The 15,261-nt window shown below is 40.0% G+C and overlaps 1 protein-coding gene across 1 annotated transcript in view; it reads right to left on the bottom strand.

Moving 5' to 3' along the window:
- The window catches only part of AHR (aryl hydrocarbon receptor), a 47,259-nt gene extending 37,956 nt beyond the window's left edge, over positions 1-9,303 (bottom strand). The window contains exon 1 of the mRNA XM_023639324.2: positions 9,168-9,303. Within this exon, the coding sequence (XP_023495092.1) occupies positions 9,168-9,232 (65 nt within the window). The 5' untranslated portion in view covers positions 9,233-9,303. The remainder of the gene's footprint in view (positions 1-9,167) is intronic.
- Between the last annotated feature and the right edge of the window lie 5,958 nt (positions 9,304-15,261).

Genomic DNA, 15,261 nt, shown 5'->3' with positions numbered 1-15,261 from the left:
CTCTGATTCAAACCTTTCAGTAGCTCCACACAGTCCACTTTGTCTAGCCTAGCAAACAAAATCCTTCTTGATCTTTCTACAGCCCCTAACTACTCCTCTGGCCTCATTTCCTCCAGCTAAAGCCTTCCTTGTCCATTATACTCCAGAGTGAACAGATTACTTAGTTACCAATAAGTACTGTGGTGCTTTCACACGTTACTCCCCAGAATCTCTTGTTCTGTCTCACCAGCTACAAAGTCCTGCTTAATTAGATCAGTTTTTTTTTTTAAAGAGTTTATTTTTCCTCTTTCTCCCAAAGGCCCCCGATACATAGTTGTGTATTTTTAGTTGTGGGTCCTTCCAGTTGTGGCATGTGGGATGCCGCCTCAACATAGCTTGCTGAGCAGTGCCACGTCCGCGCCCAGGACTTGAACAGGCGAAACCCTGGGCCACCGAAGCGAAGAGCGTGAACTTAACCACTCGGCCACGGGGCCGGCCCCTAGAACACTGTTTAAAGTCCTCCCTGGCCTACTCACAAAGGATACCTCTCCATATACATCTGTATCTTACGCATTTAATGTAAATGTCTTATACAACCATTCCATTAAGGAATATTCTGTGCAGATAGCATTTCCCATAAATTGAAAATGAAATCCAGTCTTGCACTCTTGGTAGCTCTCCAGTAATGATTACAAAACACTGGGGAGAAGAGAGGAACACAAACACTGAAGCAATACAAGCTGACATGACACAGAGAGAAGTAACAGTAACAGTATGAGAAAGGAGCTTAAAGGTATTCTTCCACGTGGTGTTGCTGCCTATCTTGTGCTGGCTTTCAGCAGTATTCAACCCTGCACTAGAAGAGACTGTTTCTTTACACAATGGACACTTGTCCACAGCTCTAATGTATTATTGCGCACACTATGGAATATTTAGCATGAGATCAAATTTCCTAAGTCAAGTGTTATGTAACCTATAAGCTTATATTTGTCTGTTGCTCTTATTACTACGTAAACAAGTATTTTTGTATCCCCAGTGCTCAGCATAGTACTTGACACAGAGTGGACTCTCGATTAACGTCTACTGCTTAGGAGTATTCAGAAAAGAAATGACTGGAGCTGACCAACGGAAACGATGTAAGAATAGTAAGTAAGGCCTGGCTTGAGATACTTAAACATTGCATTTGTGCCTATTGCAAAGTCCGGTACATAGCCAGACTCAAATGTTCACTGAACTGAACTGACTTGCTGACTGACTAGGTATAGGAAGTAAGGGAGACGAAAACATTGAGTGAGAAGAGGGCGCAAATAACTGGAGTTTGTAGCTTAGGATAACAATGACATTTCCTAGAGGAAGGTACACCAAACTAAGAGAAAAAGAGACTTGAGGACAGACCTCAATGATACCAACATTTAGATACAAGGTTGAGGAAGAGGCGAGGGGAGGAATGATAAGACAGACAAGAACCAGGGTAGAATATTTTGGAGACCACAAAATAAAGTCAAATGCACAGAGAATTAAGTAAGGTCAGGGCGGAGAAGTCCCCACTGGACTTGGTGTTTCAAATCCACTGTTGTTAAAGTAATAGATTTAACACACTTTTTCACTGATTTTGTGAGAAATATTTAGAATATTTTGTGAAAATGTTTCCTACTTAGCCACACATATTGAAGATACACAGAATAATTAAAAAATAGAGAGTAACCCTACATCAATCACACTTGACTTGGGTTATGCTAATACTTTTACTTTTGTATTAACTTTAAGTTTATGACAAAATATACTGACAAAAATTGCTTTAAATAGAAGGCTACACTTGAAATATAAACAAACATCCCTGTAAGATTGGATTTTGGAGATCTGGTGTTCAAACATCGGCCGAAATGAGACACCATAGCTGTTCATCAAGCAAAGGAACAATTTATTAGTTTTTTAAACCTAAACCTCAAAAATCTTGTCCCAACCTGTAAATCAAAATTGTTGTGAAATCAAGACTCTAGCTGACTGCAGGCCATATTTGTGTTTTAGGAGCCCGGCATGCTGTGAGTACTGGTGGTGACAGGCCCAACAGCGTGTCCAATGCCAGTCTGAATGCTATCTTAAAGGCTTTTTAATATCCCAATCTAAAATGTCTGTTAGGCTCACCACTTGTGCCCAGTGTTTGAAACAAAGTGGAAAATTTAACCACCTAGTTTAATCATAAATTACTGTAATTGTAAATGTTTATATTTTTATATGACATTTATCATAAAACCTCAAATGACATGCAAAGATACATACAGTTTCAGTAACCCTATGAGATTAAAGTGACATTTTCTAACAGAGATTACCTATCACAGTACTGCGTTTGCTGTATCAGCTTTTTCCTCTCAGCGATTTAATCTACTCCCACAGCTTCAGTCTACTTGTTTATCTTTATTTCCAGGCTCTGTACCTGGATGTCCTCTCATTCATATTTTCCAGAATTTGGGCACTCCCTTCTCTGCATCTACTATGGTACTACTCTCAATCCAACAACTAGGAAATTGAAGTATTCCTCAGTAAATCTATCATACCAACTACACCCAATTAAGCCCAACTCTTAAACCCACTCATTCTTCATTTCCCTCCCACGGCAGCTTCAGTGTGTACTTATTTATCTCTGAATACAAATGTTGAATGCTTACAGTCATAAATTACATGCTTAATGTAATAATGGAGAAGTGATCTGTGACACAAAGTCAAATATCATTGTTAGGCTGAATCCAGCTGGATATTTTATTTCCTTATATGAGGCAAAAAACATCTACAAAAACTTCTGAGAATTTTGGCTAAAAGTCACTTTTAATGAGTTAGAATTCTCCGGCGACCACTCTCCTGCTGCCACTCTACAGCTGTGATGGGTTTTTCCCTTCTTTTTGCTACTCCTAAGGAGAAGCTATTAAGGTATAAAAAGCACATAGTCTCTAGCACAAGACTTTAACAGTGAAAACCTGGAACATGAAATATGTCCTAGAAAGCACTGTTACTTCCAAAATCCTAAAAAAAATCATTAAGAATGTTCGTTTTTTTCCTTTTCTTCTATGAACGTACACCTTTTTTTTTAGTATTTCCCTTGAAACTCACATAAAATATATCTAGTATATCAAAATCATGAAAACATTAAAATTTTAAGTGGTACTTAACTGTTAAATTAGTAGATAATTCTCACATACCTACTATGTGCACAGACTTTGAAGCTCTGGTTGCTACAGAGACAAATAAAACATAAATCTATCTTTAAAGAGCTTATCTTTCTTACTTAGGAGGAGATACATTCTATAAAAAGGCAAAATCAAACATAATGTTTTGTTCAATAACGTATGTGCCATAAAAGTCATGAAAGTCAGAGCTCATGGACAGGTAGAGAAATGGGGCAAGATTTCAGGGCGATGTGGCATCTAAATCAGGTCTTAAAAGACAGGTAAGGCGCTTCTGGTCTCATGATGGCAGAGTACGTAGTTTTTTGCAACTACCCTTCTCTTCCCGAAAATCATGAAAAACAAGGAAAACAAAGAGACAGAAACACAAAGTCTGTCTCCAATAAATTTAAGAGACAGCTAAACTCAGATATAAATAATATGAAGATGAAAAATTGGTAGAAAAGAAACCAATGACATCACAGAAGGAAATGTTATCAGTAGTGTATTACTTTGCTTAGCAGTAAACAATATTTACAGTTATAGATGCAACACCGAAAACGGATTTAATCCAAAATTGTGATAAAATTATATTGGGAGGATAAAGAAAGGTGAAGGAGAGATGAAATAGTGCTAATAACCTTAGCTATCAAAATAACACGCCAACAGATAACGCCTAATACACTGAACTTAAGACAGCATTATACATATATTATTGACTTTTTTCATGTGCATGTGTATTTAATAGGAATACTTTTCAAAACAATATTTCAATCAAAAAAGGGGAAAAGAGCAAACTGAAAGATATATGACAAAGCAAATCAAAATGTAAAGGACACCTCGAGCAGAAAAGTCTGCGTGCACACACACTGTTACTAATACAACACACACATACACACGCACACCCACACACAATCCCAACATGTAAGTTCAATTATCTACCCCATCTTTCTTGCCTATGAAACTGACAATATTTTTAAAGCAAAAATGCAAAGACATAGGCACTCCTACAGGCTACCAATAGGAATGTAAATTTTTTGTAGAGTAATGTGACACTATGCTCCAGAGCATAATATTTGACTCAACCTTAAAAGTTACCTTTGGACCCCAAAATTCTACTTACAGAATTTTTCCTACAGAAATAACTAATAACTTGCATAGAAATTCATATATCTCAAGGGTATTCTCTGAAATACTAGTTAACATATTAAAAGGCTGGAAATAACAGAATTTTCCCCAAAAGAAAAATAGCGAAATAAATTGTGGAACATTAACAGAATAGAGGACTACACAGCCATTGAAAACAATGTTTTAAAGGAGGCGACATATGTAGCAAATCAATCAGAGGGAGGAAAAGACTCTCGGAGGAAAGGGCGCCAATGCAAGTATGCAGATAGGCAAGCACAAATCATGCATGGGAAATGGTAAATAATTTATTTCAGAACACTAACCATTTGAGAAGAAACAGTGGACAGGAAAGAACTGCCTAGAATATGGGTGTGCCATATGCATCACTGAACTTCATCACCTGAGCAGTACCGTGGAGCTGGTTAAGAACATAAGCTTTGGAGCCAAAGACCTGCAACCCGATATTCAAACTCAGCTTTTTCATCTACTACCTGACAAGTGAATCTGAACCTCAGGTCCCTATCTAGAAAACTGAAACAATACCTTTTCATACCACGATTATAAAAATGAAATAAAATGATGATGTATGTAGGGTACTGTGCATGCTTGTAGCACAGTGAGTACTAATAAACAGTAGTTCTTTTATATTAAACCACTATGCAAAAAAGTAAATTGTAAAAGCAGTGTGGAAGTAGAAAGTTACCATTGTTAAAGATTTGCATGGTACTTATTTCCAAGTAATTGCTTAATTATATCCATCAATAAGCATGTGGGATGTAAGTTTATTTGCCAGTGGAGTAGCATATTTCAGCCATACCCGTAATTGAGAACATAATCATATACTGCCTCTTACTGTTTCACAGGAGAATTGACTGTCTGTGATAATCACAGACAAAAATTATTTAAAGACTAGAATTTGTGTCTCTGTTTCATTTCTATCATTAGCAGTCCTCATAATTTATAAAATGCTTTTGCACTGCTAATTTTAGCTGTGAGAGTGTCAGTGTAAGTGCTGACTGTCCTGCTTTACTGGTCAATCACTTGCTCAGGTCTGCAAAAGCAAGGGAAGTAGACTTCACCTTTTAGTTTAGACCTACTGCTGCCATTTATTTTTTTTTTTTTATTTTTTATTTTTTTAAAGATTTTATTTTTTCCTTTTTCTCCCCAAAGCCCCCCGGTACATAGTTGTGTATTCTTCGCTGTGGGTTCTTCCAGTTGTGGCATATGGGACGCTGCCTCAGCGTGGTCTGATGAGCGTTGCCATGTCCGCGCCCAGGATTGGAACCAACGAAACACTGGGCCGCCTGCAGCGGAGCGCGCGAACTTAACCACTCGGCCACGGGGCCAGCCCCTGCCATTTATTTTTTATAAATGTTACCCATAACTAAACACTTTGACTTATTTCATAGTTCCAATTCGTAAGAGCCTCTAAGATAGTCACTAGGTATAAACTATTTAAGTAAAGCTATTTGAAGAAAAATGATGGTGGAGAAATAATTATCTAACTGAAAAAACTTAGCGTATTTTAGAAGCTATTTAGAAAATATCACAGTATATTTATATGAAACATTTTCAGTGAAACATTTTCAGTGAAACATTATTCTACGTAGTAGAATAAAATGAGATTCATGAGGTTTAAATAGAATGAACAACAATTTAGAAAATACAGAAAAGAAGACAACGCTTTTATATTATATTAATGTTATGAGTATGTTAACAAAGTAAAAAGGATCAGCTAAGGTTGGGAAGTTATTTCCAGTTCTGACACTTCATGATGGCTGCTGGCTTGATCACCACTATTGCTGACGTAATTTTTCAAGTGTAAATGTCATTTACTCAAAACCTACTATTTGCCAACATTCAGTACTAACATTCCAGAAATACGGTAAATTGAAGTACTGCTATACCTATCTTCAAGAGACAAGATAACTAAACAAATGAACAAAAATGCTTTCATCTCCAAAGAAAGTAAAATAAAACCAGGACTTAAGTAAAAAGTATTTTGGGGGCCAGCCCCGTGGCCAAGTGGTTAAAAGTTCTGAGTGCTCAGTTTCAGCGGGCCGGGGTTCGGATGCCAGGTGCAGATCTGCTCCACTCATCAGCCATGCTGTGGAGGCATTCTACATACAAAGCAGAGGAAGACTGGCACAGATGTTAGCTCAGGGCTAATTTTCCTCAAGAAGAAAAAAGAGGAGGATTGGCAATATATGTTAGCTCAGGACGAATGTTCCTCACACACACACACAAAATTTATTTTGTTTTGTTTTTATTTTTGATCAAGGTTATTAAGTACAGAACAACATTTTAAGGAAAATTATAGCAGAATCTATTCCTAAGGGTATCTTTGAAAATTTCTTTAAGAACATGTACCGGATGCAAGGTTGCTTCAGATCCTTAAATTTCCTAACTTTCATTACTCCAAAAAGAAAAAGGAAACATTTACTGAGTATCTACTAGGTACAAGATACTTTAGTGGGATAAAATCTAACACATTTAGAATGTATTTCCTACTAATACGATAATTTTCAATGTCAGACTTGCCACTAGGGGGAGTTTATCTTGTTTAATATAATTCAACTGACGATTGGAAGAACTTCAGGTTAAAATTGTCATCTTCTTGATTCCAAAATTTTATGGAATTGTATATTCAAATGGCCATCTTACTAACAGTCACATAATTATGCTACAATATATTTTCTCTTTCAGGAAATAAAATGGCTATCATCTAAGGGGTCAAAGTTAAATAGATCTCAATAGCATTTTTAGCCTAAACAAGATGTATTTTTCTGACAACGTTGGCATATTTTAGACCCCATTAGCTCCAAGCTGTAATTTAGCTAAAAAGTTCATATTCAACTTAATATTGAGTTTAATGGTCACATTCCTAAAATGAACTTTGATTAACTGTTTATAAAGTTAACTATTTTTCATTTGGGTAAAAACAATTGATAAACAATTCCACATGATTCTGTAAATGCCAGCACTAAGCGTTTCTTATGGAGCAATGTAGTGACATTTTAATGCATTTATATGATTAGAAGTAATGCATGGTGCTCAATAAAGATCTGATAAACGTCTATACTAACTAAAAAAAACAAAATGAGGGTAAATGTGGGAAATGTTTTAGTTATATTGTAGTACAAGAGATTATTAAATACAATATGTTAAAGTCTTAGGAAGTATATTAAGATGTTAAGATGAAATAATAAAAGGTACATGTTACCTAAAAAGAAAATGTAATACGTTTAAAGGGAAGATCTTTAATAAAAGGTTAACTAGGAGCCAAAAATAAACTTTATAATGAATAAAAAATTAAGGTTTTTGATTTTTCTTAAAAAAGTCACCTAAGGTCCTTTTGCAACACTGACTGAAACCCACTAACTTAAAAATCCATCAGGGAGATCTTCAAGTTTTCTGACCACACACATAAAACCCATGATACCTCTATTATGTATTATGCTATTGTTTTAGTAATTACATAGAACAGGCATTTGTAATGCCTCTCAATGTTAAATAACCATCAAGGTTAAAGTCAAATTAGGCAAATACATTTTTATATAAGAAACCACTCTACAAAATGCATGTATTGTAAACCAATGTCACAGAACAGCCAAGACAGAAAATTGCTGACTCGGCAGTATTCCTAATGTCAGCCACACTGCAGGCTAAGACTTCCAAATTTTAATCAGTCTATTTATAGATGAATATCCTCTGTTAATGCCAAGCCTAGTTCTGAAGAACTGTGATCACTGAAATTCTAAAAGGAAATGAAAGCTCCGGAATAATGAAACTTTTAAACCAAGTTACTGATTTTAAATAGAAATCTTAAACTGTTATTTTTCTGGTTTGGATTAGTGACCTAAGTTTTAAGCAAAATGCATACTTCTGACTTGCTCTGACCAAACCTTTAACATGTTCTTAAAATTGTTTAGGAAAATCTGAAAAATGGGAAGTAAAGTAATAGGAATAAACACATGAATACAGCCAACTCAACAAAAGTGAACCTGTCTAGCACGGATTTTTTTCTGAAAAAAAAATTATTTTACAGTTATTTGCCATCTCACACAAATAGCTCACCAAAACAAACAAAAAATCTAAGTTTGTCATCGTTCTATTAGAATTGACAAAACTTTGCAGCAGGGGAAAAGCAAATTAGAGAAAGATGCTTAGAAGGAAACGTCTGTTTCAATAATTCCAGTTCCAAATCTTGTATTTTACACACCCTAACACTACCCCAAAAATGAAACGAAAGCTCCCTACAAAGGTGGCTGAAAACACAAATCCCCCACTGTATCCTGTCCATTATACTCACTCACACCTGATACCATCTCTCTACATTTTACCAATATGGTCACATTGAGCGCTACAAAATTATTGCCAAATAAGTAAATAAGAGCCCAACGGAAAACCAGGTGCACTGGCCCAAAAAATACCTTCAGAGGCACCCAGCCCCTTTCTGCACACAGCACGTGTTCAGCTCTTTAAAACATCTCGCCCTACCGGGAACGAGAATTATGACCGTCCTCTAACCTAACCGATGAGGATATTAAAAGTGGAAAGGGATTTCAAGCCGGACTTAGGTTAAGTAATCCACCAGCCCCACATAGCCGACCAGAGCTGTCAACAAATTAGGACCACAGCAGAGAGAAGAGAGCAGCAAATGGGTGGGGGTGTCAGAGGGTGCGTGTGCGCTGGGGACAGGCGGGACAATTTTTAAAATGCAATAATTCAAAAAGGGAAAAGCCAAGGCCTGGGTCTCTCAACCGGCCTCCAAATCTCGATTCCACGGGCTGTGTCCGGAACGGACCTAATCCCCAGCCCGCGGGGATTTGGGGTCGGAGGGCGGCCGCCCCCGGCACCCGCGCGCCCACCCCTCGCCGAGGACGCGCTCCCGCCACTCACGTTTTCTGCACTGGCTTCCGCCGCTTGCGACTGGCGTAGGTGATGTTGGCGCTGCTGCTGTTCATGGTGCCCGACCGGCGGCGGCTCCTCCCCGGGCGCGGGTGCGGACGGCCCAGTCCCCGGGACCCGGCGGCGACTCGGACGGCGGCGGCCGGCGCCGAGTTCCACGAAGCCGCTCCCGCCGCTCCACCTGCGTCCTCCCCGGGCGGTGGCGAAGACGCCGCGCCCCGCGCGCCTTGGCTCCCGCAACCCCGCGCGCCCAGGTGAGCCGCCCGGGCCTGGCGCCGGAGGGCGAGGGGCGGATACCGGGGCGCGAGGCGGCGCAGGTGCCCTCTACACCGGCGGAGGCGGCGCGGCGCTGCCCACAGGTGAGGCGGCCCGGGCGGAGGAGGAGCCTGTTTGGAATGCCGGCCTGGGTCGCGCGCGGTGCCGCCGCGCCCCGTGACCGTCGCCGCGGCCCCTCGGGTAAGGGAGGCGCCGCCGCGCTGCTCCTGGGGCTTCCCCGATCCTGGGTGCTTCCCGCCCGCGGTGCTCGGACTCCGGCCGCCACTCCCGGTGCCACCAGCTTCCGCTCTGCTACGCAGCTGCCCCTGGTCTGCGCCAGTGGTCCTGGGCACGCTCCGGGGATGGAGCGTCGAGTGCACCCGCACGGCGTTGCCTCCCGCCGCCGCGCGCACCGGCTGAATAGCAGCAGCGCCCCCGACCCCTCTCCGGCCCCGCCCAGCCCCTCGTGGCCCCGCCCCTCCCGATTGGCCCCGCCCTTCCACTCCGTCTCCCGTGAGGGCCCCACCCTCCGTGCACGTGGTTACGTAAGACGTAACGACACCTCCCAGTAGCCATCTTCTTGAGGTCGTGGAGTAGCGTTCCGTGGCCACGTTTGCAGCCCGGAAAGAGGTGTGACAACAGGTTACGTCTTGTGGCCAAACGTTTTGTAGCTAGATTATCTCAAGGATAGACATGCCGGATAGTGAGCTTAACTTCACCTATGTGAGAGTCAGTGACTCAGCTAACCTTTGGCTAAGGATTGCAGTGAGCTGGCGGATAACCAGTGGGACTCTCAATTTTCCTAGAGGGGAAGGCTTCAGGAGGCCACATCTGAGTTAGAAGGCTAGGAGTTTCCTTGGCGCTTTTTTTTCTTGTCTCCATCCTAAACAATATATCTCTTCCTTAGCCAGAATAACTTTGTTATTTCAATAAGGTTGAAAGGAAAGAAGCAAGGAAGAAGGGAAGCACGTGGCATTTGGGGATAAGTAGTTTGGTATGGTTGGACAGAGGAGATAGAAGTGAAGTTCTGGAATTCTATGATCAAATCATAGAGCCTTGATAAAGAGTTTGGATTTTATTCTGTAGGCATTGGAAACCTTTTAAAGATACTTAGCGGGAAAAATGACGTTCTGGTTTCTTGGAAAAGTCACTCTAGGAGGAAAGGGCAAACGATTACAGGAGAGCAGTAGTGGATGCACAGAGAGTAGTTCAGCAGTTGGTGAAATAGTCCGGGCGAAAGCCCCGGGAAGTGGCAGTGGGGATGGAGAGAAGAGAGAAGATTCAGATGATGATAGAAAAGGATAAGAAAATAGGGGAAGAGAGAGCAATCTCAAACGGCTTCAAGATTTCTGACAAGAATTCTGTGCTGTTAACCAAGATAGTGAACACAGAGGAGAATGTCTGCTTTTCAGGAGCAGAAGGGCGTCCAGATTAAGATATCTGGATGACATCTCACACCATACCCATTCCAACGTTTTAAAATGACTTCAAGCTGTTTCCACCTGGTAAATTTGTTACCTCCACTTCGGCGCATCAATAAATTAAACTCATCATTTTCTTTAGCTGAACCTTTGTCATTGGCTCTACCATTCTCCACATCAACCTATGAATCATGTTCAACTTGTCTGATACTTATGTCTAAATATTCCAGCAAATGCTATTAAATTTTCCAAATATTCTAAATATTCCAAATTAGAAATATTTGTAATTTTAATTTCTAATTTCTAATTCCAAATTCTAAATTTTCCAGAATGGAAATATTCCAAATTCTAAATATTCCAAATTTTCTAACTATTCCAGCAAAAACTATTAAATGGGGGGCGGAGGGGAGAGATGAGGTGTGAAAGACTGGCCTTCAGCTAACATCTGTGCCAGTCTTCCTTTATTTTATGTGGGATGCTGCCACAGTGTGGCTTGGTCAGTGGTGTTAAGTCCACGCCTGTGATCTGAACCAGTGAGCCCTGGCCGCCAAAGCAGAGCACAGGATCTTAACCACTACTTCCCCAGGCGGGAGCCAAGAAATACTATTAAATTTTGTTCTCTGCAATATCCCTAATTCATCTCCCTCCACTTTATTCTTCAATAATAGCAGAGAGAGAGTGCCTAGCTCAGATGCCATACCATGTGGGATTCCTAAACTGATATTATCCCCTCCACACATTAATTCAATCGAGAGATTTGAGGGTAACCCCTATGTAACAGGAATTGTTCTAGGACTGAGGGGACAATGGTGAACAAAAACAGAAATGTCCAGGCATTCCTGGTGGCATAGTGGTTAAGTTTGCTCACTCTGCTTCAGTGGCTCAGGGTTCACGGGTTTAGATCCGGGGCACAGACCTATACACCACTTGTCAAGCCATGATGTGGTGGTGTCCCACATATAAAACAGAGGGAGATTGGTACAGATGTTAGCTAAGGGACAATCTTCCTCAAGCAAAAAGAGGAAGCTTGGCAACGGATGTTAGCTCAGGGCCAGTCTTCCTCACCAAAAATAGTAAAAGAACAAACCCAGAAATGTCGTGTGCTTTCAGGGAATACTATAATGGAGAAGTACATGACTCAGTATAATCTGGTAGTAGATAAACTTGACCTTGTCATTGAGGCAAAGATAGATGGTGATTGAGCTGAGGTCTGAAGGATAAAGTAGGGTTACTTGGGAGAAAGCAGGGGAAGAGCACTCCAAGCCAATGAAAGGGTACAAGCAATGTCCCTTTAGTGGGAAGGACCCTGGCAGGTATGAGGGACTAAAACAAGTTCAATATGAGCGGGGGAGAAAGGTACAAATGATCAAATGTGTGTTTCAAAAATATCACTGTATCTGCAGGATGTAGAACAGATTAAAGAAGGAGGAGCAGGGTGGAATGGGTGGAAGTAATACTCTAGGAAACCATTTGCAGTAGCCCAGCCAAGAGATGACAATTATTGACACTAGGATGGAGGTGATGGTGGAGATGGAGAAAATTGATAGATTCCATAGATATTTGGGGCATCTTGGAAGATGGAGTAGATTTATGACAGTGAGGGAAGAGGATGTGTCAAAAACACAATAATAGTGTTCTGAACTATGTATCTGGCTATGTGATAATGGCATGTACTGGTGGGAAAATATTAAGTTAGCTTTGGATCTCTAATGGTTGAAGCACATTTGAGATAGCTAAGAGAAGATGTCAAGTAGGCCATGAATATACTTGTAACTCAAAGAGGATGTATAAACTGGAGATATAAATTCAGAAGTCATTTGCATTTAGGTGATGAGAATGTGGAGGTTGTAGGGTGCGAATATATACTAGAAAAGAAGGAGTGGGCCCCAAAGAACTTCAATATGTAATATCTAATTGCTGGATAGAAGATGATGGTCCCATAAAACTGAATGAAAAGAGTTGCTAGAATGATCACAGGAAAGTAAAGGAACTATCGTGTTATGGAGGCCAAAGAGGAAGAGTGTTGGGAGTGGTTCACAGTAGTGAATGTTGTTGAGAGGTTCAAATGAGATGAGAACTGAAAACGTCTTTTTTGGCTTCTCAACACGAGGTCATCGGTGACTCTAGTGAACGCTATGTTGGTGGGCTGGTGGCCCTGCAAGTCAGATTGAAGTGGGTGCAGCATTGAATTGGAGATGAAGAAATGACATCAGCAAGCACAGACAGTTCTTTCTTTAAAAGTTTGGCTGTGAAAGGGAGAGACCTAGAATGGTAGCTAGGGGGAGTAAAGGGTTAAATTAGGGTTTGGTTTGGTTTGGTTTTTAATGAAGGATACTTAAGCAGTTGAGAGACGAGGGAGAGCTTGAGACCGCGTGAGAAAGACAAAGAATAGTAAAGGAACAATAGATACTAATTAAAAATAGTAAAGGCAGGAGGGAATGAGTGCCAAAGAAGAAAGGGGGAATTAGGATTATTAGATTAGATAATAGCAGAAAGAACTCCTGTAGTGCTTTCCTCTTCAAAGTGGTCCACAGCTTCTCATGGAAGTGATAGGAAATGCAGAACCTCTGGTATCCTTACTGAGTCAGAATCTGAATTTAACATGATCTCCCAGGTGATTCAAATGTACGTGAAGTTTGAGGAGTATTGCTCTACAGAAGCTGGAGGAAGAGATGATGGTGGGTGAGATGGAGTGGGCTGGGGTACTTTTGGATCAGAAAGATGAAGATGTGATGAGGAGGGTAGCAAGACTGACGAAGGAGCAGATGTGTTTTGTGGTTGATGGTTTTTGTTTTATTGTAATTTTATAAGACTATAAAGTAAAAGTGATGCAGGATGTGGCAACAGGGAACTAGGTGGACATTAACCCTATATCTTGGATGTATGATGAGAAAAAATAATTAGGTACCGTATGGGAGATAACAGCCTCAGGGAGAGCCAGTTTTCAGTTTAAGGCAAAGGATGGAGCAAGCTCCCAAAGAAGACGGTGCATGGCGGGGAGTTCGCTGTTCATGAATTAGCAATTCCAGGGGCACAGAGTTAACCGTAGTCTCTGTCATACTTTCTCCTTGATTTCTTCATCTCTGTATTCTTATTCATAGCCATTCTATCTAAAATGTATAAAGTCTAAAGAAATAATTTCCTCCTAGCATAGGAACTTTAAGGATGAAAAATGCATGTCAAAACATAATTTATTGATTCTGTAGCTTAAAGTTCCTTTTCAGAAAAGGGATATACTAAATGTACTGAATTGCATGAATCAATCTTAATTTAGTGTTTTAAAAAAATGTCCACCTTTTTAAGGTTTTTGGTTATTTGGTACAATCATTCTCTATCTTATTTTGTCCTACTTCCGTACCCTTATTTTGTTTTTTACTTTAGGACTGTTTTCATAATCCAGAAATCTTATCATGCTATACTATATTAGAATTAGTTTAGTAATTGATCTTGGTGTACCAAGATTAGAATAGAATATCAATAAGATTTTCAGAATTCGTTTTATTTTAATAGTGACACCATGCACTTCCCTTGAAATTTTTGCTTAGTATGTCAATAAAATCAGTCTTTCTAGTATAATGCCATTACCAAAAAAAGAAGAAAAAAGAATGAGGTGCTGCTTCCTAGAAACTATCACTTTCTGTTCTAATAGCACCACTGTAGAACATGGTTCTCAAAGTGTGGTTTGTGGCCATCACTAAAATTTTTAAAATTTCTCTGAGCAATTTTTATGTAATAACATGATTTTTTCTTATAACAATTAATTTCCCTATAAATGTTTATGAGTATTTGACTGCCTTATCCAAAGCACCATTATCCTTTTATTTAGTTGAGGTGAGATGACTTTCTGATGCAACTATATGTCTATGGGTTCCTTTTTCTTGCTAAATATTATGAGACAAAGAAGTACGTTTAAGGAATGCTATTATAAATAATAGCTGTTTTAGAATAAAGGAAAATAACTAAACTGAGTGGTACCCTATTCTGTTACAGTACATGCCTTCATTCATTTTATTCTGTGAGGTTTTAACTCCTATAATATACCAGACACTGTGAGATACAGTTGTGATATCAGACATATTCCTAGCCTCTTAGGATTTACATTCTAGTGAGAGAGACAAGAATTAATCAAGTAGCTGTACAACTAGATGTCTAATTGCAGCTGTAATCAGTACTATGAAATGTGTACTCTGAGAATGTGTGGTAGGTGAATTTGACTTGGTTAGGAGAGGTTGCCCTGAAGAAGCTCCATCTGAATTCTGCGGCATAGGTAGGCATTTTGTCAGTAAAGTAGGGAAGGAGGTGCATTCCATGCAGACAGAACATTTATCACAATTTTTGCCTCCTCTTCAATCCTGCAGCTCCTTACTGTAGGCCTTCAGAATGATCTATTTCAGTCATACTCTGCTTCT

This window comes from Equus caballus, chromosome 4 (assembly GCF_041296265.1).
Source record: "Equus caballus isolate H_3958 breed thoroughbred chromosome 4, TB-T2T, whole genome shotgun sequence".
Classification (NCBI taxonomy): domain Eukaryota; kingdom Metazoa; phylum Chordata; class Mammalia; order Perissodactyla; family Equidae; genus Equus; species Equus caballus.
Note: the sequence above shows the minus strand (reverse complement) of the source record. Positions and strands in the feature narration are given on the sequence as shown.